We start from the raw sequence: 26,108 nt of genomic DNA, 5'->3' as shown, positions 1-26,108 counted from the left end.
TTTGACCCAGCTTTACTCTGTACATCTAAATATACAGCCGTGTTCAAAAAGCCCTGGAGACCGTGACTGATGAATATCTGCCCTCTAATTTTGGCAACCTGCCATGGACCTCTTGCCTTGAGTTTTGTTTATTTAGGGATAAGGGATTACCAAAATAAATATTTTTATATAAATTTATTCCATTCTGCATTAGCTGTGCAATAGGTTCCCTACCCAATCAAGTAGATGTTTCAGATACCGATTATCCTATTTTTATCCAGTTATACAATATAGTTGTATAATAACCGATATCTCCAGACAAATGTTGCAGCAAAGTCCAGTTGCAGTAGCCCCTTATGATCATGTGGCATCTGTCTTTGTGTCAGACCTGAAGACAAGATCTGCGGTCATTGGGAGATTCTCCAACCAGCCCGGAACTGAGCTTCTCAGGTTAGGAACTGTGGCACTGAAACTCAAATGAAATGATCACAGGATCCAGCTGAGCAGAGATCGGGATGTGGGCACTGTGATTGGACACAGCTATCAGGTGATCGGGAGGGCCAATCACAGCCGTCACAATGTAAACAGACACGTGTCTCTGTGACAGGTCTCCACACCGAGCTCAGTGAGAGCTCAGTGCAGGGGGAGGGGGAATCTGCAGATCTGTGACAGCTCTCTGTATGAGGATGATTTTACACAGAGAGTTGTTACAAATCACCCCACAAAGTATACCAAGCACCACTGATATACCCCTGTCCCTATACCCACTTCAGTGTCCCAAAAAAAAAAAAAAAAAAAAAAGAAATCTGCTTGTCCCCCATCACTGCCAACATCAAATAAACACAGATTTTGGTTATTTTTACCAAAGAAAGGTAGCAGCATCAGTCTTGGTCAAAATGTATCAATAGAAATTACCGGTAATTGCAAAATTTTATAACAAACTAAGAAAAATTATTTTTTTTTTGAAAATTCAGTCTTTATTTGTAGTGTAAAAAATAAAAACCCCAGCAGTGATTAAATACCACCAAAAAAAAAAAGCTATTTGTGTGAAAAAAAAAAAATGATAAAAATTTCATTTGGGTACAGTGTTACATGACCATGCAAATTGTCAAAGTGCGACAGCGCTGAAAGCTTAAAATTGATCTTGGAGGGAAGAGGGTGAAAGTGCACAGTACTGAGGCGGTTAAGATCTAACTAGTGAAGGTTTAGGACATTTGTTCTAGCTTATTTCTGTCAAATGTACCTTAAACTGTGCTGTGTTTGGCAATAAAATCTTTTATCTGTGCTGGTTATTCATGGAAAGCAACAGATTTTCGTCATAGGAGGTTTCCCACCAATAAGACAAAAAAAAACAGTGAATTGTACAATAGTAGTTATTTATTTTGCGAGAATTCAGTTGCGCCCCTCACAAATTTGCAAAACAGACTGAACACTATTTTTTGCTTCTTCCAATAGTTGGGTAGCTTTCTTTTGGGTCTGGAAAAAAAAAAAAAAAAATTTATAAATTAGTATGCTCTTCTCCCCAGTGGCAGCTATCAATTTTTAAATCAGTGAGGTTGCATGAATGAATGACAAATACTATCTGCTATGACTATGAAACACGTGCAGCGATTACCGCACATTTAGTCCATTGACAGTTCCTCCAGCTCTTTAACTGAAAGTCCATACCTGGTACAGATAGCTGGAGGAAGAGTGCCTATGCATATTTTTTTTTTCCTGCAAATGTGGGTGCCATATATTTTTATTTTGGCAAAAAGGTGCATTTGGCCTTTAAAAAGTTTATAGAATACATCATGCAATGTCCTATCAAGTGAAGCCTGCAGTCTAAAAGAAAAGCCAAGCTTGAGTCATCCTAAACAGTTGTGGCTTTGTATACACCCAATACAGGAAGTGGTCATTTAGGACCTCTCCTTTTGAGAATACCAATGGTTTGGCTGTCATGCTCATGCTATCCATTTAAAGCTGAACTTGGGTATGAATTTGTTTGCATAATTACATTGGTTCAGTTAAGTATGCATATGCCATATCTGTGGCATTGCTATGGAAGCAGTAACAGCTACTACAGTGATAGCCATGGTCTTCTGGGCCCCATGCCAAGCAGCTGCCCCTGCAGAAGTGGAGAACCTGGACAATTCCATCATGATCTACACTTCATCCAATCAGAGAATGCCTAAAAAAAACTCCACAATAAAAAAAAAAAAAAATTTGAAAACACACCCAAAGGAGTTACCTTGAAAAAAAAAAAAAAAAATGTATGGGGTTTTTTGGGTATATGATGCTGATCTTTTGTACCACTATACAGTGGGGACGGAAAGTATTCAGACCCCCTTAGATTTTCCACTCTTTTATATTGCATCTATTTGCTAAAATCATTTCATTTTTTTCCCCATTCATGTACACACAGCACCCCATATTGACAGAAAAACACAGAACTGTTGACATTTTTGAAGATTAAAAAAGAAAAAAACTGAAATGTCACATGGTCCTAGGTATTCAGACTCTTTGCTCAGTATTTAGTAGAAGCACCCTTTTGATCTAATACAGCCATGAGTCTTTTTTGGGAAAGATGCAACAAGTTTTTCACACCTGGATTTGGGGATCCTCTCCAGTTCTGTCAGGTTGGATGGTAAACGTTGGTGGACAGCCATTTTTAGGTCTCTCCAGAGATCCTCAATTGGGTTTAAGTCAGAGCTCTGGCTGGACCATTCAAGAACAGTCACGGAGTTGTTGTGAAGCCACTCCTTCGTTATTATAGCTGTGTGCTTAGGGTCATTGCCTTGTTGGAAGGTAAATCTTCAGCCCAGTCTGAGGTCCTGAGCACTCTGGAGAAGGTTTTCGTCCAGGATATCCTTGTACTTGGCTGCATTCATCTTTCCCTCGATTGCAACCAGTCGTCCTGTCCCTGCAGTTGAAAAACACCCCACAGCATGATGCTGCCACCACCATGCTTCACTGTTGGGACTGTATTGGACAGGTGATGAGTAGTGCCTGGTTTTCTCCACACATACCACTTAGAATTAGGGCCAAAAAGTTCTATCTTGGTCTCATCAGACCAGAGAATCTTATTTCTCACCATCTTGGAGTCCTTCAGGTGTTTTTTAGCAAACTCCATGCGGGCTTTCATGTGTCTTGCACTGAGGAGAGGCTTCTGTCGGGCCACTCTGCCATAAAGCTCCAACTGGTGGAGGGCTGCAGTGATGGTTGACTTTCTACAACCTTCTCCCATCTCCCGACTGCATCTCTGGAGCTCAGCCACAGTGATCTTTGGGTTCTTCTTTACCTCTCTCACTAAGGCTCTTCTTCCCCAACAGCTCAGTTTGGCCGGACAGCCAGCTCTAGGAAGGGTTCTGGTCGTCCCAAACGTCTTCCATTTAAGGATTATGGAGGCCACTTCGCTCTTAGGAACCTTAAGTGCAGCAGAATTTTTTTTGCAACTTTGGCCAGATCTGTGCCTTGCCACAATTCTGTCTGAGCTCTTCAGGCAGTTCCTTTGACCTCATGATTCTCATTTGCTCTGACATACACTGTGAGATGTAAGGTCTTGTATAGACAGGTGTGTGGCTTTCCTAATCAAGTCCAATCAGTATAATCAAACACAGCTGGACTCAAATGAAGGTGTAGAACTATCTCAAGGATAATCAGAAGAAATGGACAGCACCTGAGTTAGATATACAAGTGTCACAGCAAAGGGTCTGAATACTTAGGACCATGTGATGTTTCAGTTTTTCTTTTCTAATAAATTTGCAAAAATGTCAACAATTCTGTGTTTTTCTGTCAATATGAGGTGCTGTGTGTACATTGAGGAAAAAAATGGATTGATGATTTTAGCAAATGGCTGCAATATAACAGATTGAAAAATTTAAGGGGGTCTGAATACTTTCCATCCCCACTGTATGTAAATACATTTTCTAGAGGCAACTCCTTGTGTGTATCTTTAATTTTTTTTTTCATAACCATCATTTTGATCACACCCTGCCTCAACATTAGTAGGAGAGTACCTCTCCATCACCATTTTGCTGGGTTCCCATGACCAATTTTTTTGAACTGATTCTGTGAAATGCACCTAGATTTAGTGGGGAGGCATTTTTGACTGCACTCACACTGCATAGACCGTCCAAAATCCAGGTTATACTATGGGCATTGTTTATATTATTACAGTGCAAAAAAGTACAGCATGCTGCATTTTTCGGCATAGAAATGCACTTATTTGCAAACGCAATGAACATATAAGCCCAAAGAAGACAGACGGTACCCTCAAAGGAAATGCAAGCTTATGTTTTCTTGGTGGATTTTGGGACCTACAGTTTTTAAAGAAAACATTGCTGAGAAAAATAAATAAATATGAATAAAAAAAAAAAAAAAAAAAAAAAAAGTAAACCATCACTGCTGGCCCACTCTTATGAAAAATGCTTGTTGCCTGGCTAACAGGTTGATCCAATACTACAAGTAAGGAAGCCATATATAGTCTGGCAAAAAGCATTTTGTGAAGACGATTCCTGTGGTGGCCCTGCCATTTCCACCAGGTTTCCTGATGACAGTAGATATGCTCAGTCCTCCAGCCTGATACAGCTGCTGAATACTTTATGCAACACTTGTTACCTGGCTTTTAAATTCTTCATCTTTTATTTCTCGAAGGTTGATAAGGACATTAAAATAAGCCCCAAACACTCCAGTCTCTAACGCCTTTGCTGCCACCTGTGAAAGGTTTAAAATTAGTTTGGTCAATAAACATTCAAGAAACTGATGAACGTGTCTATATATTTTTGTCAAAACCGAATGAAAAATGGTACTTTAAGATAAGTGATCAGCGACAACATAATAGACATTGAAGAAAATTGTCATTAAAATAAATTTTCTGTAGAACTAACACGGAGGTAAAAATTGTAAAACATGCCTTTCCAGGTAAGAGATTCTGGGGCTACCGCTTTTCTTCTAACACTGATATTAATGTGAATTTAGTAAGGGCAGACCCTCTCACTTATTTTGAGAAAGTAACAAGGCCTAAATTCCTATGAAAAGAAAAAAAAGTCTGCTATAAGATTTTCTATAATCCTGGAAACATTTTGAGTCAAAATGATACTTTGGCCCTCTACTGGGGCCACAGCAACAGTCAGACTAGAAGAAACATGCACATGTGTTGACAAGGTATATGCAGACAGGAGAATGAGCATAGGGATCATATAGTCTGCTGCTCTTTTAGCCTGGGGGGCGGAGAGGTGACCAAACTGTACTGCAGCACAAAAAAGTTAAGTCTCCATCCTGGGTGTGCTGTTTAGCATATAAATTCCAGGACAGACTGGGAAATTATAAATCCTGGCAGGAAAACCAGTATGTATGATGTACTTACTATTTAAGTATTAAAGCACTGTCAGCCCTCTTCTGGATCACCTATGGGTATAGAATTGTGTATATGGGAGGGTTACTTTGTGTTTTTTTTTTAATTGGTTGAACCAGATGGACTAGTGTCTCTTTTCAACCTGAAGAACCTTGCAACTATGTTACACAGTCTTCAAAATAGAGATGCCCTTACTGTCATCATAAGGAAACCCGCCCTGAGAAATGACATTTTACAAATGATTCGCCTGCATGCATACAAACAGAGTGTCTGAAAAACGCTGCCAGAGACTACAAGCAGAGCAGATTTTCCATTATTTTTTATGCTTTCATCTCGTTTTACTCGGAGGACAGTTTCCTTTTTTCTGATGCTAATCGCCATCAGCGAAAACAAGAAATTACTCGTTTATGGCACTGAACTAAAGTGCATCAATGGTCAAAATGTAAAATCATATTTCCACACTGTATTTCAATTATTTACAGTCTACGTCTATTAAAATCAGATCTTAAAATTGGTAAACTTGCTTTGTGAAGACCCCAGCACGTTTACTTCCTCGAATTCTGTGACACAAGTTCACTATGCCCTGTTGATAAGCACTGCTGTATACTAGAATAAATAGAGCCTACTGTACCTTCTGGGCCGTAGATAAGGGGGTACCTCCAGTCCTCCTGCACAGGGGTCTGGGCCAGAAGGGGGGCCCCAAGCAGCAGGGTGAATCGGATGTGGGCAGGAAGGGTGATCGGTATAGCAGGGGGGCAATTACTGGAACCGATCCTCTGTATGGCCCCCTCTCCACCATTGGCTTTTAGCTGCTGCAGAGCGCCATACAAAAAGGATTGGTTGCAGTAATTGCCATGTGCCGCGCCACCCACTCATCACCCTCCCTGTGCCCCATACGTTTCCACCTGTGTGCCCCCTCTACCCCTGCAGCGCTGGTGGCTTACCCCCTCCGCTTCCTGCCGGCAGTTGCAAGCACAAGGGGATCCTTCAAGATTAGGAGTGGGGGGGGGTTAGGTAGACAGGTCATATTTACCAGCCCCTTCCTTTCCTAAAATGAACACAATAAGTGAGCGGTACCGATCACTCACTGTTGATTCATAACTGAAGCATTGACTGTATGGGGGCCTGTGTCAGGTTTTCTGTATAGGGCCCCATGGTTTCTAACAGCAGCCCTGTACAGAACTGCTGAGAGGAAGGAGTTTTCAGGAGACAGAGTCAGTACAAGAATCGCTGCCTGCAAAGTAAACAGCAGAAAAAGAAGCTGTCAAGCATGCAGGGAATCCAGAAAGTTGTGGAAAGAGGGTCAGCATAACATGAAAAGCAATTTTTCTAGTAAGCTTACATTGGGGTTGCCGAATAACCATTTACTGTTTGTATTACTATTACATTGCCGATGTTCAAAAATGAAGGTGTATGTGACCATAGATTTTCTTTAAACATGTTCTTTACCTGAAGGTCAGATATACATGCAGTATTGCCGTGTTTAGAAAGCTCTAGCAAGGGCTTCCACAAAGTATTGACTTTCTCAGCCAGGCTTAATGGAACTCCCACCGCTTCCTTTAGGCCATCCTGTAGAGCAGCAAACCGCCTGCGAGAAATCACAAGGTTTTTAAACAAGCTACAACACATGTATGCCAGTGACATCAGAGCCGATCCACTCTATACGCCCACTACACAAGCTGCGTAGGGCCCCCCAAATTACTCGAGGCCCCCTCGTGTCATAGCGCGTCAATTAATGTTTACAACACCCAGTGGCAGAACTTTAGGGGGTCGCTGCAGTCGCATTTGCGACTGGGCTCTTCCATTATACCACTGTGGGGGGGCTAGATAGAGAGAGATAGAACTACTAGCACCAGGGAGATACCCCTGCCTGTGGGCACCATAGAGCTGCTGATCGCCACCTCCCACCTCCACAAGCCAGGTACAGGGGAACCTCTGCAAAGGGGGGGGGGTAGTCAGCTGTTTGTGGAAATTAATATAAGGATGGGGGGGGTCTCTCTGGGGACCCCGATGTAAGAGGGGAGGCTCTCTGGGGACCCCGATGTAAGAGGGGAGGCTCTGTCAGGTGTGACAATGGAAAATGGTTTACAAAGTTCACGGGTCAGGTAGAGGGCCCCTTAGCAGAATTTTGCTTTGGGCCCCAGGGAGGTCAGGATCGGCACTGAGTGACATTCATTAAAGAGGAAGTAAACCCTGATGGGTTTTAATTCCTTCTTTTGCCCCTGGAAAGTAAAAGTATAAAAGGCTAGTATGCATCGCATTATGTGACACTTACCTGCAAACGAAGCCCACGCTGTCCTCGCTGCAGGCCGCATCCATCTTCGCCCCGCTTTCTTTCGGGGCCGCGGACTCTGGCTCAGTGACTGTCCGGAACGTGCGACGTCACTCGCTCGTGAAGAAATGGCACGTGGGGCCCTTTCTTCACAGCGCATGTGCCGATGACATAATAATTGGCGCAAAACAAATATCTCCTAAACAGCACACGTTTAGCAGATATTTACAGTACCTATAGGTAAGCTTTATTCTAGGCTTACCTATAGTTACAACTTCCACAACCTCTTTAAATGGACTAAGTTGCAATCTGCAAAACTAACTACCAAATCAAATTTCAGCCTGCAGGATAACTCAGATTTAGCAGTTTCAATAAAAGAATTTTAAAGATCGTTAGAGTGTTATCATATTGTTAACTCTGTTCCATTCATGTCTGGCAACAGCAGATGCTGAGACGGGAATGGTGCATGTCCGCCAAAACACATGGTGGAGACTATGTCGGTACAGGTTTACTGCATAGCTATTGTGACGGAATCCAGATACTCTGTTGGGTATTTCCACCAAGAAGCCGCTTCCCAAGTCCTGCAACAGGAGACCAATAGATCTGGCTATAGAAACCCCCAAAACACCAGTCTTGGAGTGAACTAGAATAAGAACTGCTTTGAGAAACGCACACTGAATTTATACAGAAAACCATCAGATAAGGGCTACGCCCATTCTCTCACACAATTGTCACTTTAGCCAGTAGCGCTAATCCTATTATCACGAAAACAACTCCCCCATAGGACTAACTTATGCATAAGAAGCCAAAAAGCAATTAGTGGCCAGCTCTGTCTGGATAACTTAAGAATACATTAAAACAGTTCTCCAGGCAAAGGTTCTCCAGCAGCCCAAAGTCCTTGACAGTTACCCTGCCCCTAGAACAATCAAATCGCAGTCTGCTGATGCTTAGATTGTCATCTCAGAGCACAAAAATCTCTGCACAGTGTGGGATCTGAGTGTAAATGCCACCCCTGGCACGTACTTAGCCAATTTACAGAACGTTCTGTTAGAGTTAAAGTAAAGGGGTGACCTAGCTTGACATACACTTTAACTCCAAGCCAAAAGGACTTCAATTCTCAAATATCTTTTGTGCACTTACAATAACTCTACACTTTTTCACTCAATTAATTCCACTAGAAAATACAGCTAAAGCAAACATTTAAGATACATAGAATCATTAGGACAAACTTACTTCTGCTGCTGTTCTTCTGTGCCCTTTGGAAGCTTGAGGGCGGCCTGACATCAAAAGATGGGGGGGGGCAGAAAAAAAGAATTAAAAATAGGACGGAAAGAAAAACCTATGTAAAAACAGATTTCAGTAAAAGGTTTTTGAACCTGCTGATATTTGCTCAAGTCCCTAGTATGCAGACCATCCTCCCTAGCAAACTGAACAATCAAAATTAATAGTGGTCACTATATTATGGGTAACAGCTGCTCTCCGATTAGTTGGCGTATGATGCTGCAACATGAAATGTTGCATTTTCTTATTGGCGCTCCAAGTCATTTTGTTGCTTCAAGTGCAGTACCATCCAGTGTCTAAAAGGCAGCCCTATGCTTGTAGGGAACTAAGGAATGCAGTATTTCATCTACTTTTTGTATAACAGATACAATCTGTAGGAGGAGGATCCACACAGTAATCCTGCATGTTTAAATACACTTTTAGGAATCCCTCATAATTCAAAATGGTGGACCCATGTCATATCCTAATATAGAACTTCTAGAGGTGCCATCCCAGTATCAAATTGTATAGGACATACAAACGCCCCATACAAAGTAGGGATAAAAATGGGACTTTGAATATACCTCAAAGAAGGATACTAGTATATGAGCTACACAACTAGAAACATTTTTCAGATTATTCAGATTTATAATCAATTGTTTTGGGTTTCTTTAATCATCTCCCAGGGTTGAGTTTTTTAATTAAAACCAAGACGTAGACTATTTGATACAGATACGAGAAGTTCCTCCATTGAATGTTGCAAAAGAAAGTACATTTTTGAATATCCAAAATTTAGATACATTACACATAGAAAAAAAAAAATCCAGCACTTTGTCAGCACCCTTCTTTCTTGTACATTACACAAAATGGGGAACAGAAGGTTTTACATACAGTAGGTTTCCGTTCCCCAAAAGGGCCCGCTGAGAATATGCCTAGGTCTCCCTTACCGAGACAGAGCCTGCCAGTCACAAGCACAGTTCCTTGAACAAACGACACAGGCTCAGTCTAGGAGTCATCTTTAGAATTTATTGCTAAATAATGTGAACAGGGGAGGGGATCAGGATAGTCCAAACAATAGAAGAAACAGGACAGCTTCTCACTAATCTTCTCTAAACAGCCTTTGCTGGAGGTAAAAGGGGATAACCCGTATATCTAGGACTTTAAAAGCAGTCCCAGCTCATATAGCATCTTCTGGCACTTCATTCCCTTATAGCACCACACCGCAAGGTCTTTACTGGCAAGGTCCCAGGAGCGGTCTGCGATAAATTTCAAGCACTGCATAAAAACCTAGCAGATTTGGAACATTTGTGATTGAATTTTAGTGACGGTCCTGTGTCTTAACCACTTCCCGATTGCGCTATAGCCAAAAGATGGTTAGAGCACGGTCGTCCAGCTCTGGGAGGGCGTCTATTGACATCCTTCAGATCAGAGTAAAGGGCCAATCACAGCAGCCCTTTACCATGTGATGAGCTGTGTCCAATCACATGTAGACACTTGCCAGTTGATAGGCATCCTTTTCCTCATGTGCTGTCACAGCATGAGGAGAGATGGTAACTGGCAATTGTGACAGGGTACTTTTACACTGATAAATCAGGGCACTTATCAGTGTAGCCTCAACAGTGCCACCTCATCAGCGCACATCGGTGAAGGAGAAAAAAAAAAAAAAAAAACTTATTTACAAAATTTTATAACCATTTTTTTAAAATGGGGGGTGGGCCCAGTTGGTGTCTGGGATGCTGCTAAATAGTCTGGAGCCCTGAGGAGATTCTTTCCCTCCAGAGTGATTGGATCTGTGAGGAGGGGGAAGCTTGCCTCCTGCAGGGAAAGAATCTCCTCAGGGCTCCAGACCATTTAGCAGCATCCCAGACACCAACTGGGCCCACCTCCCAGGGATTGGCTAGGCCCTGTTATTCAGGCTTGTCATTTGAATTATCCCTCCCTGAACTTCAGAAACTTTTTCGAGAGGCAGAGGGAAGCAAGCCAACTCCCAGCCTGTGATGCCCTGAACAGTCCAAAACTAACAAGCACTGCTCCCGTGATTACAGAAGGAGCTACAAATGACAAAAATAAATAAAATAAAGTTACCTAGCAGCCTTACTAGGAGGGGGCTACAATTATGAAAGGCTTCTTAAAAAAGGGGTTGTAAACACTAGTGTTTTTTCATCTTAATGCATCATAAGCATTAAGGTGACAAAACACCTGGCAGTCAGCGGCCCCCCAGTTTTACTTACCTGAGCCCCTTCATCTCCTCGGCGGGGACGTGCTGTCCCTCTCTCCACGGGGCCCCTGCTCTTGATTGGATAGATTGATAACAGCGCATCCATTGGCTGCTGTCAATCAAATCCAACGATGTGGGCATGGGGATGAGCCTGGCATTCTTGTCTGTGGATGCAAATGCTGAACTCGGGAGCATGCCCGCAAGGTAACCCCCTTGGGAGAGCGCTTCTCCTAGGGGGTTGGAGCCGCCGGGGGACCCCAGAAGAGGAGGTTTAGGGCCATGCACAGTGGAGGCAAGTATGATATGTTTGTTAAAAAAAAAAAAATTATATATATATATATATATACCCTTTACAATCATTTTAAGTAGAAGACAAAATAATGCAAGAAGAACAGAAGTATGCATGTATAAAGATCTGTGGCCATAATAGTAAAAAAAGGGGAACCTTGAAACACAGTCCTGTCAATGTTGCCAGCAATTATATTCAAGCTTACACTATTGTTCAGTAATAGCAAATATTGCTAAATGTAACATAACATTTTTTTTTCTAAATGTATGGATGTACAGTATAGAAATCTAGGTTAAACTTGAAAACAGAATACCCATCGTAAACTGCATTTTCAAAACAGATCTGATATTTTAGAGGTATGTAAGGAATCTGGCATGTTTTCATGATACACCCTTCATTTTACTCACAGATTCATTATTTACTCATAGGTTTTACAGGAACACATGAAAAACTGACAAAAAAGCCTAATCTAGTAAGCCTGCAAGATAAGACATACCCCTGTCAAATGTCTTTTTTTTTGCCCAACCATGCCCAAGTTTGAGTCTTAAGAGTAGGAAAGTTACTGTCCCAAAGACAATAGTTTCACTAGGTCAGGAGATGGGAGATGAAGATGGAGCATTCTGGACAAAAAAAAAAAAAAAAAAAAAAAAACCCCACACAAAAAAAAAAAAACTCTAGGGCAGTAGAGCGGTCTATTGATTGGTCCTTTCTTCAGATTTTCAGGGGTGTCCCCTTCCGCTGCTTGTAAAAAGTAATCCAGCAGCTAACTAGCTGCTAGGATTGCTTTTATAAGAGCCGACCATGATGCAGGGAGGTATAACCACTTGAAGTCCAGCAATGTGAAGTGGTTAAGGATGAAGCATTCTTAGCCAAAACTAGTTATATTACTTGCACAGTACTGTTTAAACAGTTTGAACATGATAAAAAAGGAGAGAAAAGTCAAAGTGGTTATCTCATTGGTGTTCTGCTTCTCCTTCACTCTGCAATCAACTGAGGACAGATTTATGACCAAGTTGTAGCCTGATCCCAAGCATAACTGATGGAGAAAAGGGGAGACCACAGACCTGGTTATGTAATATGGTAGCAGTGCCTTGAACATATGACTGGCTAAATACAAATAACCATTCCTACTACTATAGGGTAGTAGCAGCAGAATTTGGCAATCACTCAGTGTTTAAGTTTAAAGCTACTAACTCAAACAAATGTTAGCCCAACATTTCAAATTTGTGATATGTGCCTGCTGTACCATGTACTTGTTTGAAACAGTATTCCGTCCTCTTTGCGTTTCCTTTTCGTGAAATATCTGGCAATTCTGCCAGTCCCTCTGCTTTCCTAACAAACTAACCACACTAGGCATGCAATCACAGTGTAGTCAGTTTTCTAGTTGTGCTGGGTACTGAAGCTGCTCGCCGATCAGACTTGTGCTGACCCCACTCCTGCCCCTCTCTGGGAAGACCAGTGTGCTACTGTTTCTCCTCCCCTAGCTCTGAGCTCATTATGTAGCTGAGAACATGAAGAAAATTTAGGAGGTGGTATTTAAAGCATTTTATATGTATACACAAAAATGTTTTTGCCTTTCATTTCCATTTTAAACGGAGTGGGATGCTTTACGAGGTAAGGGTATACTTCCACTTTAAACAGCTGATGGGAAAAAGATCTTAGTTACCATATAGCTTGAAAAGGCATTTGAATCTGCATCTACGAGGTCCAGCAAATCACCCAGCGCATGATAGAAAGGAGGAATTAATTCTCTCATCACACCATCCAGAGATTCAAACTGACGCTTTCCATAAGTCATCTGTCCCACCATGCAACCCAACGCTGCACCCTGCAAAGGAATAGTCATTAGATCTACATCAATATTGTACACTATGTGAGCCATTACAAGAATAAGAGCTATAGTGGTGTTCTTATTCTATTGGTGTTTGACTCCAGTAAGTAAGATGTCCTAAAAAGGTTTGGTCATGGGGAAGAGAATCCAGTAGGCAGCGAGTTAGTGGGCATTGTGTAAATATTATTGTTCGCTGGCTCCATTAAAACGGAGGTAGATTTTCTCATTAGGAATGACTCATGGCAGCTTTCCAGGGCGATAGGGTCCTTAAAGGCAGTTCTAGGCTAACTAGTTGATGACGTGTTCGAACTATGAACAGTGGCAAATAATGCCATATTTTGGTTAACATAAAAAGCGTCTTCAGCTGGCAGAAAGCAAAGCTGTGTCATGTTTACCAATTGCATCCCAACTACCCACCATAGCAGATACGGCAGCCGAAACTGAGCCCCCACCAGGCGTAGCTGTGCGTGCACCCACACCACGTACAAACTCTTTTACCGTCTGTGTGATGAGAGACCCAGAAAGGGTATCCTGTACAAGATACCTGAAATTATACATTTTTAAAGAGTTTAATACCTACTATGGTTATATTACAGAATACCAACTGTTTGTGTGTTAATTAAACCAGGTTCTCTAAAAACAGTAGTTTGTGAACTGCATGTTACTCCAGATCTTTTGGCATTGCACACTACTCAGTATTTGTCTGTTAGAAAGCTTTACATTATGCACATTGGATAGATATGAGGTCAAGCAGTAGTTCAGCAATTCCAAAAGTGCCAATACCAAAAATACTTACACTCTCTTTAGCCACGGACCACTTAATTAAAAAAGGTCCAAATCCCACTAGATCATTCCACACCTGAAACAGCTAAAGACTTGAATCTCCATATACTCTGAAATCAGTACAAAGATACATTAGGCACATACAGTGCAGTTTTTATTATATTGGGGGGGGGGGGGGGGGGGGGGGAAGACCCCCCACACATGCAGCAGTATACAAGTCACATTTTGCCCAGAGTACAACTATGAACTGCAATGTTTGTGGTCACCACACTGGTAGTTTTCTGACAATCTTCATTAATTCAGACTTCACCAGGAAAAAGTAAGAGTTCCCATGATGCGCCTGTAAGCAGGTGTAGTTTGCCTTCCGTCCAATAGGTGTGCTGTGCCACTTTACAGATGGAACAGGGGCACAGGAGGAACATTGTTCCTTTGCAGAGTCTGTAGGCATTTGAAGGAGAACAGCTATTTAATGGGCCGCTGCTATCCCTGGTGACCATCAGTGGCTATCTTGTGTGTGGCAATTCTTTCTGAAAAAAGGAGTGCCTGGCTTGGCTGGCATGCTTTTTGTGAGTGGGTAGGTCAGGGACAGGACACCACTTGTTAGTATGATGCTTAGTGCAAGGAGAGGTTCTTGTGCCAGGAGGGACAATGCTGATCTCTCATTATCTTGGTTTCATACCATACAAGTTTGTGGCCTCTAAAGCCACATACTATTGAAATCTTTAGAAATAAAAACACTGGGGTTAATTTACTAAAACTGGAAAGTGCAAAAATTGGTGCAACTCTGTATACAGGTTTTTGGTCAAAGCTGAAAAGAGAAGTATCTGTCCCCCGCTGGTTCTGTGCAGAGAACCAAGCAAGCAAACACCACGATCACTCAGTTCTCCCCCTTCCCTCTGAGCACAGAGCAGTCACCAGCTCTCTGCTCTGCCCCTCCAGCACTCACTAGAGCACTGGGCTGTGTGTGTGTGGGAGGGGGGGGGGGGGAGCAGCTGGCTCAGGCTCTCAGCAGATTGCTGAGCAAGGTGCCGGTCCAGGCTTCTGGGTGGATCCTGACAATATGGTTGGGATCTTTTCAGAGCCTGGACTGTCAGCTGAAAACGGGTCACTGAAGTGCAGAATGAACTGCACTGTAATGCATAGGAGAAATAGCAAAAATAGCTTTAGCTACACTTCTCTAAATTGAACAACCTGAAGTTATAAGCCGATTGACGGGCACCCTCACATGGGATGAGGACGTGACCCAGCCTTGTTGGGGAAGGGGCCTGACCGTGCCACCGAACGGGAGCGTGTGGAAGGCGCTCTAATGAGACTGGAGGGAGATCCATGGGGTGAGAGGCTGCGGTGACCCCCCCCCCTTCATGACAGTCCCCTGGAGCAACAGACTAGAAGGCCGAGTGCTGAAACCTGTGGAGGTGCCGAGACATCACCCTCTGGTGGGGATTGCACACCAGCTGAGGAACAGGGGCGTTGGGAACCTGCCTCAGAGAGAGTGACCAAGCTGCCCCCCGGTAACAACTATTAAAACGGCATTTTGCCGCCTTATAGCTGGGACCAACATTGACAAAAAAACAGAGTAACACATCCGAAAACCCCCCAGGCTTGTTCCCCTCCCTCTCCTCTCTGAGGAAAGGCGAGGAGTGGTGATGAGTGGAGTGGAGACCAGTGCTACCAGAGCTCACGCCAGAGGGGGCTGAGGGTAAGCAAGGAGGAGCAGTGAAAACAAAGAATGGAGGGAGCGGGTTCTGACCTTCCTATAAACAAACATGCCCCATAGACTCTGCCTACGCCCCTTACTTGCTGCTTTCCTCTCCTCCGTATGCGGGCCACCACGTCCCCTTCATCAATTGTTCCATTGCTGCCTACTACATATAACCTGCTAGTGAACTGTTAATGAGTCACAGACAAAAACGACAGGTGAGCACTGCATTTAAACTGCATAGGATACATAAAGAAAGCGCATATGAACTGCATTGTTTATTAAGTGGTATTAAAATTGCATAGGAACTGCGTTTGAACTATTTTTGCTCACGAGGCGTGTGCGAGTGGATATGATGAATGGCGGGGGTCAGACTGACTTTACACATTCTATTTTGTACGTGGGACTCTCTGCCTCGTCACCAACTAATGTGTTACTAGTTCCTTGTCCCCTGAAGACTCTGGAGGGGGGGGGGGGGGGAGTGCTATAAAGTAGTACATATTGGTGTCAGCTGGAGAGTGGGCAGAGAAAAAAGGAAATGCAAACAAATTGCAGGAGAAACCCACATAAATAAAACAGTGATCAGTCTGGAACCATATTAGAATTGTATCAGAAACACACATGAACTGTAAGCAAATAGCTCATAAAATCGCTTAAACGAATATATATACATATACAAACACACACACACACACACCCGACAACCTGCACAGAATCCCAAAAAGAAAAAAAAAAAAAAAAAAAAATATTGCAGAAATATCTCTTAAAATAATCTTGAGGGTGACAAAGGGCCCAGTTATTTAGAGGTCAATAGGAAATGGAGATAGCAAGCTGGGAAAAAATAAGATAATAAACCCAATATGACAAGTTGAAGTTTAAAAGGAAACAAACATAAAACCCCAAAAGAGAAAACACAAATACTAAACATAATTAAGAGATAGCTGATAAAGGACGGGAGCCCAAACAGCCCGGGACCGGAAAAACAACAACAACAAGGGAACAAAGAAAAAAGCCAGGGAAATAAAATAAATAAATAAAAAAGAGGAGACATCAGACCAACCCAGAGAAGTTACCAACACAGAAAGTGAACTTGAAACAAGTAAAATGGAAGGTTAAGAAAAGGCCCAAATGCCAACAAAACTGGAAAGATCTGAGACTAGAAAACACCATTAAAAAACAGAAATCTCTACATTACGTGTAGATTTAGGACAGCTGTTGAAACAGGTAGAAGAGACAGAAGGGAGGGCGGATAAACAAGCACAGGAAATAACAGAGTTAAAACAACAAGTTAAAGACTTGCAAATCGATCAAAGGAAGATCCTTTATAAATTAGAGGATCAGGAGAATAAAGGCAGAAGACAGAACCTATTTTTTTTAACCCTCTATTAGATAAAAGGGAAGAGGACGATCTAAAGATTGAACGTGTCCACAGGATTAGAAAACCTCCAAATCTATCAACTGACCTTCCGAGACGTTATCATGAGATTTCAAGCCGAGAGGTCTACCTGCCTTAAAATACGAAGGAGCGGAACTCCAAGTCTTTACAGATTTCTCTCAAGAAACTCTGGCTAGAAGAAGACTCTTAAAACCATTACTGGAACGACTGCGAATGAAGAATATAAAATACAGTCAGGGGTTCCTGGCATCTCTAATAGAACGAAGGTAGATCAATAAGACTAAGGTTTCCAGAGGACCTATAGGGGTTTTGCAACCAAATGGATATCCAAGTTCTAGCTATTCCTGGGTGGTCAGAAGAAGGAAGACCTATGCAGAATGAAGAAGAACAGTGGCAAAATACACAAAGACTCATAAGAAGGCGATAAAAGAAAAGACAATGAAGCAAATGTTTAGTATTTAACTATAGATGTGAGAGGTGAGAGAAATAATAGAGAGTGGACTAAAGTATGCAGATCGGAGGGGGGTGGGGAGGGAGGGTGGAGTGGTTGGGGGGGTTAGAGGACAGAGAGGAAGTAAAAATCAGATGGGTTGAGAGGGGTACTGGAGGAGGCTGGGTAAGTGAATGTTTGGGCCAGTCACACGCTCCAGGCCCGCCCCCCCCCCTCAATCAGGTTTTGGTGGGGTGGCATTGTCAGAGCCTCACCCCAAGATAAAGAGAACCGTGGGTGGAAACAGAGGTTGGTGTCCACCGATGGTTCTGGGGTCAGAATGGGGCGGTGGGGTTTTAAAGCAGATTATTCCTAGATGGCAAATAAAAGATGAGGAGTCTAGAAAAAAGGGATGGGGAGTTTGAAGAATGAACGATGACAATAAATTTGACATAACGTCAGAGGGTTAAATACACGGACAAAAAAAGACAAAAAAAAAAAAAGACAATCTTAAAAAGGAGATTAAACAATATAAAGCTGGGTTGTTTTCCTACAAGAGACAAATCTGACAAAAAACAAAACGTGAAGCTATACTCAAAAGATTTTCCAACATGGTATTTTGGGGACTTGAAAAGGAGGGCAAAGGGCGCAGCAATTGGAGTAGCTGGAGGTGTTCGGTTCATATTGGAGAAAAAGGATGACGGACCCCGAAGGACGAGATCTCCTCCTAAAAGGGTAGACTGCGAAATGGAATGCACATTGGCAAACATCTATTGCCCTAATAGGAACCCAACAAATTACCTAAGAGGAGGTCATGGGGGAGTTAATGGATTTTAAAACAGGAAAGGCGATAATGACCGGAGACCTGAATTTTTGTATGGAACCTGTATTAGATAGTACGTCCCGTGCAAAGGGGACAGGAATGTCCAATTGAAAATGATAAAGCAGAAATTACATCAGTGCCAATTGCTGGATGTATGGAGAGGGCAAACCCTAGGTCACAAGATTGTACATTTTACTCCCCTGTGCATGGGTCATACTCTAGGATCGATTATATAATAGTAGAACACAGGCTATTAGATCTGGTAATTGAAACAAATATAGAAATAACAACATTGTCAGACCACGCCCCAGTGATGATGAAAATGAAGGTACCAGGAGCTCAAAGACGGCACTACTCATGGAGATTAAATGAGGAATTGATACAAGATAAGAAAGGAGGAAGAAATAAAATATATATTATATATATTTATTAATAATAAATGGCATGAAGGAGCCATCGGATGCCACCCTTTGGGAGGCACATAAAGCCTACATCAGGGGGATCCTGATTTCTATAGGAGAAAAAAAAATAAAAAATTAAAAAGGGGAAATGGTATATGCGACAAAAGAAATAGCGAAAGTGTTCCAGAATTACTACGGGATGTTATACTCGGTAAACAAAAAGGGGCATCAGGAAAAGATGCCAAAAAGGCATTCAACAGAGTGGACTGGGGATTTATGATGAATAGGTTGGAAAATATGGAAATAGGCCCAAGGATGATTCAATGGAACAAAGTACTATATAAACATCCTACGGCAACTGTAAACATCAATGGAACTGCCTCCCCCCTTTCGAAATGCATAATGGGATGAGACAGGGGTGTCCCCTTTCATCACTTCTTTTTGTGTTGTCATTGGAACCCCCTTAGCAACAATCCGTAACAACCCAGACATAGGAGGCATTAAGACAGGGGAGGAAGAGCACAAACTAGCGGCATTTGCTGACGATGTCTTGTTTTATATTTCAAACCCTAGAATTACAATGCCCAATCTACTGAAAACAGTAACACAATATGGAGAACTTTCAAACTTTAAAATAAATCCCATCAAATCAGAGATCTTAAATATTAATATAAGCAAAATAGGAAGAACAGAGCTTACAGCGAGAATTTATTCCCATGGAGGAAAACTGAATTAAAATACTTATGGATAAAGTTAACAGTATCCCTAGGGAAAATATAATCAAGCAAATTATATTCCACTACTAGGAGGAGAAAAAAAAAAAATTAAATATAGAAATAAGGCCTATTTCATGGCTAGGACATATAAATACCCTAAAGATGGTAATATTACCAAAAATTATGTATAAGTGTCAAATGCTACCTATTGCTGTACCCCAGGCATATTTTAAAGTGTTAAAAACTATAAAATTACTAAGTTTATTTGGCAAAATAAGAAACCAAGAATTTCATCCTTGGTATTAAGGAAAGAAAAATCAAGGGGTACTAAATGTACCAGATTTTAAAAAAATTATAATGCAGTATTGCTATCACGAGTGGTGGAATGGGCAAAAGAAAAAAAAGTGAAAAAAAAGGTGGGTAAAATTAGAGAATACAATGTGTAATGCACGGCTAGGCAAGATTATATGGATCCCACCACATTGTAGGGCACTAGAGGAGAATACACACATAAATGACACAGAATGCACTTAGAATTTGGGATTCAATACACAAACAATGGAAATGGAAATGTAATTCACCAATAATTCCGTTAAAAGACAATAATTATTTCACACCAGGGAAAAGGTCAGTAGGTGGGAATTGGATAAAAAAAAAAAAAATTGACAATGCACAACTCAGATATACCGTAATAAAAAGAGGGGAGAATTAGCATATTACAAGAAGTTAAACACAAAAAAGAATTGATGGAGGTTAAATGAATGGCGCTATCCCCAGCTGAAGCATTTTGTAGCGACTCTGCCGCAACCAGTAAGATCAGGGGATGACCTCACCCTGTTTGAGCGGTTATGCACAGTGGAAAATACAAGAAACAGAAAAGCTCGGATCTACAAAATCTTAGTAGCAGCAGAGGGGCTGGAAATCCCGCCATGTATAAAATAAAAAAAAAAAAAAAAAAATTGGAGAAAGAATTGGGGACACGTGGGAAGAAGAAAAACATTGAGAACATTTTGAAATTGGTACACAGTTCATCTGTGGACATAAAAACAGCCGAAAAGGAACTATAAACTGGCTGCCAAGGCGATACACAACTCCTGACAAAGCATGCAAAAATCAACCAGGGAAAAACGGAGTGTCGGCGAGGTTGCAAGGAAGTAGGAACTATGGCCCATATCTGGTGGGAATGCCCAATAATTAAGAAATATTGGAAGGAGAGATCTTACAATACATAAAGAGAAATTAACAACATGGTAATACCTGAAGAGCCGTGGACGGGTCTGTTCCACCCGGGGGGGGGGGGGGGGGGGGGGGGGGGACGACACAATAAGGCAATATAGAGATTCAGTGTCACTTCATATGGTGAACGCTGCTAAAAGTTTGATACCTAAAAAAAAGTGTCACGAAATAGAAAGCCCCAAAATAAAGGAAATGGATCAGTGGAGTGGAGGAGACATGGAATATTTTAAATACAGTGGGGAGGAAGACATGGAGGGATTTAAAATAAATGGAAAAATTGGAAGAGATTTAAGAAGACAAGGAGATTTAGGCCCCAGGGGGAGTACCATCCTCCGTTACGTTACCTGGAAAATTCCAAGTTAAGTTAACTCATTCTACCGTATAATACACATTTTATTATAGTTTATCTACATTTTTTATACTCATCGAAGCATATATGCCTTGTCCATTGATATACATGTTTGTTAGACACCCTAGTGTGGCGCGTTGAGAACTTTACACAAATAAGTATACGCTGCTATGGCCACATACTCTGTACAACTTTTTGTTTTCGGTCTCGGCCCCCCTGATTACCTTCCTACCGGTTATTTACTTGAGATACTGTACATACTGTTTCATGTAACTTTCTTTGGCTAATAAAGGAATTACAAAAAAAAAAAAAAAAAAAAAAACACAACACACACACACACACACACACACACACACACACACACACACACACACACACACACACACACACACACACACAGTGGGGACGGAAAGTATTCAGACCCACTTAAATTTTTCACTCTTTGTTATAGTGCAGCCATTTGCTAAAATCATTTAAGTTCATTTTCTTTCCTCATTAATGTACACACAGCACCCCATATTGACAGAAAAACACAGAATTGTTGACATTTTTTGCAGATTTATTAAAAAAGAAACTGAAATATCATATGGTCCTAAGTATTAAGACCCTTTGCTCAATATTTAGTAGAAGCACCCTTTTGATCTAATACAGCCATGAGTCTTTTTGGGAAAGATGCAACAAGTTTTTCACACCTGGATTTAGGGATCCTCTGCCATTCCTCCTTGCAGATCCTCTCCAGTAGGCATGTGCAATTCGTTTCGTTCCGAATTAGTTTAACGAATTTCGATAAAATTCGTTCATTCGGGAATATCCGAATTAACGAAAACCCGTTTAACGAATTTTTTTCGAATATTCGTAAATTCAATAAAAATTGGACATTCGTAAATTCGGGCATTCGTACATTCGCAATTTACGAATGTACATTCGTACATTAGTGAATTCGTAAATTTGTAAATTCGAAAATTCGGAAATCTGAAATAATAGTTAACTAATAACTTAACTGTTAGTAATTACTAGTAACTTTTAAATTATAGGTATTGTAATTTCCTTTCAAATTTGTCTGTTAGTGAACGTAACACATACAAATTTATCCGAAGTTATGAATGATCCGAAAAAACGGAATGGAACGTAATGAATTAATAACAACAACGTTTTATTATTAAATTTGTTCCGTTCCATTTGTCTAGATGATGCAGCATTCGTTTTGGATAATTCGTAACTTCGGTTAAATTTGTGTTTGTTACGTTCACTGACAGTCAAATTTGAAAGGAAATTACAATACCTATAATTTAATAGTTCGGTTACTATTTCAGATTTTTTGAATTTTCGGGTTTTTGGATTTTCAAACTTCGAATTTACAAATTTCCGAATTTTCTAATTTACAAATGTACGATTTTACGAATTTACAAATGTACGAATTTACGAATGTACAAATGTAAAAATGTACAAATGTAAAAATGTACAAATGTAAAAAAAAATGTACGAATGAACGAATGTAAGAATGAACGAATGTACGAATGAACGAATGTACGAATGAAAGAATGTACGAACGAATTTACGAATCGCGATCATAACAAATGACCCGAAAAACGAAAAAAATAATAAAACTAATGAAACGAAAATGAAAATGAACAAATTTTTTGGCTGTGCACATGTCTACTCTCCAGTTCTGTCAGGTTGGATGGTAAACGTTGGTGGACAGCCAATTGTTGGGTCTCTCCAGAGATGCTCAATTGGGTTTAAGTCAGAGCTCTGGCTGGGCCATTCAAGAACAGTCACGGAGTTGTTGTGAAGCCACTCCTTCATTTTAGCTGTGTGCTTAGGGTCATTGTCTTGTTGGAAGGTAAACCTTCGCCCAGTCTGAGGTCCTGAGCACTCTGGAGAAGGTTTTCGTCCAGGATATCCCTGTACTTGGCTTCATTCATCTTTCCCTCAATTGCAACCAGTCGTCTTGTCCCTGCAGCTGAAAAACACCCCCACAGCATGATGCTGCCACCACCATGCTTCACTGTTGGGACTGTATTGGACAGGTGATGAGCAGTGCCTTGTTTTCTCCACACATACCGCTTAGAATTAAGGCCAAAAAGTTCTATCTTGGTCTCATCAGACCAGAGAATCCTATTTCTCACCATCTTGGAGTCCCTCAGGTGTTTAGCAAACTCCATTCAGGCTTTCATGTGTCTTGCACTGAGGAGAGGCTTGCGTTGGGCCACTCTGCCATAAAGCCCTGACTGGTGGAGGGCTGCAGTGATGGTTGACCTTCTACAACTTTCTCCCATCTCCCGACTGCATCTCTGGAGCTCAGCCACAGTGATCTTTGGGTTCTTTACCTCTCTCACCAAGGTTCTTCTCCCCCGATAGCTCAGTTTGGCTGGACGGCCAGCTCTAGGAAGGGTTCTGGACGTCCCAAACATCTCCCATTGAAGGATTATGGAGGCCACTGTGCTCTTAGGAACCTTAAGTGCAGGAGAATTTTTTGTAACCTTGGCCAGATCTGTGCCTTGCCACAATTCTGTCTGAGCTCTTCAGGCAGTTCCTTTGACCTCTCATTTGCTCTGACATGCGCTGTGAGCTGTAAGGTATTATATAGATAGGTGTGTGGCTTTCCTAATCAAGTCCAATCAGTATAAATCAAACACAGCTGGACTCAAATGAAGGTGTAGCACAATCTCAAGGATGATCAGAAGAAATGGACAGCACCTGAGTTAAATATATGAGTGTCACAGCAAAGGGTCTGAATACTTAGGACCATGTGATATTTCAGTTTTTCTTTTTAATAAATCTGCAAAAAATATGTCAACAATTCTGTGTTTTTCTGTCAATATGGGGTGCTGTGTGTACATGAATGAGGAAAAAAATGAAATGATTTTAGCAAATGGCTGCAATATAAAAGAGTGGAAAATTTAAGGGGGTCTGAATACTTTCTGTCCCCACTGTATAGTGGTACAAAAGATCAGCATCATATACCCAAAAAAACCCATACATTTTTTTTCAAGGTAACCCCTTTGGGTGTGTTTTCAAATTATTTTTTTTTTTTTTATTTTTATTGTGGAGGTTTTTTTTTTTGGTTTTTTTTTCTTAGCATTTCACATAATGCCTTGCATTCCTTGAAAAAAATGCAAGGCATTCTCTGATTGGATGAAGTGTAGATCATGATGGCATTGTCCAGGTTCTCCACTTCTGCAGGGGAAGAGCGACCACTTGTGTTCGCTATATAGCAGGGCAGCTGCTTGGCATGGGGCCCAGAAGACCGTGGCTATCACTTTTATATATATATATATATATATATATATATATATATAATATAATATAATAAGGCTTATGCGGTGCATACTAGCTCATTATGCCTTTTCCCTTACAGGTGTAGGGAAAAAAAAAAAAAAGTCAGCGGGTTTACTACCGCTTTAAGGGGGTCTGAATACTTTCCGTTCCCACTGTATGTCGAGGCGACAAACTCCTAGGTGAATGGGTACCGGGTGAGATGAAAAATAAAATAAATAAAAAAAGAAAAATAATAATAATAATAATGTTAAAAGGAAGATGAGCGGGTAATGAGGTAAGGGGGTTGGGGGAATTGGAAAATGTATTTAAAATACTATTATTTTTTTTGAACTTTGAAGGAAAACTCTATGTCAATATTTTGATACAATAAAAATAAATAAATTAAAAAATAAAGAGAAGCCGATTGGCTACCATGCACAACTGCACCAGATTTTGCACTCTCCAGTCAACCACATCTAACACTTCGGCAGCTAAGGTGTCTAACAAATACCAATTAGTGTAATTACCTTAAAGCCTCTTGCTTTAGATTATGTCATCTCCATTTCCCAACACCATCTCAATATTCCAAAAACAGTTAACTTTAGGATTCCTGTGATGAGCTCTAAAATTAGTTAAAATCCTGTAAAGTTTGACCCCTTTTGCTATAAAATTGTTCCCTTACTGATCTGCTTTAGACCCCTTTCACACTGGGGCCACGGCAAAGTGGCACTCGTTTTAGCGGCACTTTTCAGCCGCTAGCAGGGCGCTTTTAACCCCCATTCATTCCAATGGGCAGGGCATTTTGGCAGCATTAAAATACAGCACTCCCAACACGCTCCCAAAGATGCTGCTTGCAGGACTTTTTGGAACGTCCCGCAAGCACACCGCCCAAGCCAGAGTGTGAAAAGTCACACTTGAATGAATGAGAGGTGGTTTTCAGGCGCTTAGCAGAGGCCATTTCCAGCGCCAAAGCGCCTGAAAACCGCCCCAGTGTAAAAGATTGCCAACTGTCTGGTGCACGGTTAGAAACATCTGAAAAAAAAACAAACACCAAAAACAACAAAAGAAATCACCCATTACATTATTCACAGCCTTACATATTTCTTGGATTCATTACATTTGGTACCAGTTGCAGATAATAAAATAATAAGTTTTATCTATTAGGCGCCCAAGGTCACCATGGAAAGAAAAAAAAAAAAAATAAATAAATAAAAATTTTATTCTCCTGTCTGCCCCTTGACTTAAAGCATTCTGCCTCACGCGATGACCACGCCCCCTGACGTCACAGTCCCAACATGCCACCGTCTATACAAGCCATTGTGGAGCGCTCACACAGCATTACAGCGGGAGAGAGCGTTGTGTCAACACGGAAGAAGACGACGCAGAAGTCTGGGCCACCGCTAGCAAAAGAGCGGCAGAAGATAGCGGAGGAGCCGGCAGAAGAACCAGACACCGGCGAAGTCGGAAGAAGACCCCCGGAGCTGTCTAATAAATTACTTTAAAAACCTGTGTAGTGTTTTTTTTATTGACACTTTTTCCCTAGGTGAATGGGTAGGGGTACAATGTACCCCATATTCATTCACATAGGGTGGGGGGCCGGGATCTGGGGGCCCCCTTATTAAAGGGGGCTCCCGGATTCCGATAATCCCCCCGCCTGCAGACCCCGACAGGGTTGTCGGGAAGAGGCCCTTGTCCTCATCAACATGGGGACAAGGTGCTTTGGGGTGGGGGGGTGTGGGGCCCCCCTCCCCCAAAGCTCCCACCCCCATGTTGAGGGCATGCAGCCTGGTACGGTTCGGGGGGGCACTCGCTTGTCCCTACCCCCTTTCC

The 26,108-nt window shown here is 41.6% G+C and overlaps 1 protein-coding gene across 2 annotated transcripts in view; it reads right to left on the bottom strand.

Annotated features, from left to right (window-relative positions):
- Window positions 1–1,319: 1,319 nt before the first annotated feature.
- FTCD (formimidoyltransferase cyclodeaminase) overlaps window positions 1,320–26,108 on the bottom strand; it is a 74,182-nt gene continuing 49,393 nt past the window's right edge. Inside the window, exons 9-14 of one of the 2 annotated variants that reach the window (XM_073633707.1) lie at window positions 13,602–13,728; window positions 13,020–13,181; window positions 8,820–8,863; window positions 6,764–6,902; window positions 4,579–4,674; window positions 1,320–1,455 (exon numbers count right to left, since the gene is read on the bottom strand). In XM_073633707.1, coding sequence (XP_073489808.1) covers window positions 1,372–1,455; window positions 4,579–4,674; window positions 6,764–6,902; window positions 8,820–8,863; window positions 13,020–13,181; window positions 13,602–13,728 — 652 coding nt within the window. In that variant the 3' untranslated portion in view covers window positions 1,320–1,371. The remainder of the gene's footprint in view (window positions 1,456–4,578; window positions 4,675–6,763; window positions 6,903–8,819; window positions 8,864–13,019; window positions 13,182–13,601; window positions 13,729–26,108) is intronic. The other variant, XM_073633708.1, reaches the window with a different exon arrangement.

This window comes from Aquarana catesbeiana, linkage group LG06 (assembly GCF_042186555.1).
Source record: "Aquarana catesbeiana isolate 2022-GZ linkage group LG06, ASM4218655v1, whole genome shotgun sequence".
Taxonomy (NCBI): Eukaryota; Metazoa; Chordata; class Amphibia; order Anura; family Ranidae; genus Aquarana; species Aquarana catesbeiana.
This window is presented reverse-complemented; position numbering and strand designations above follow the sequence as displayed.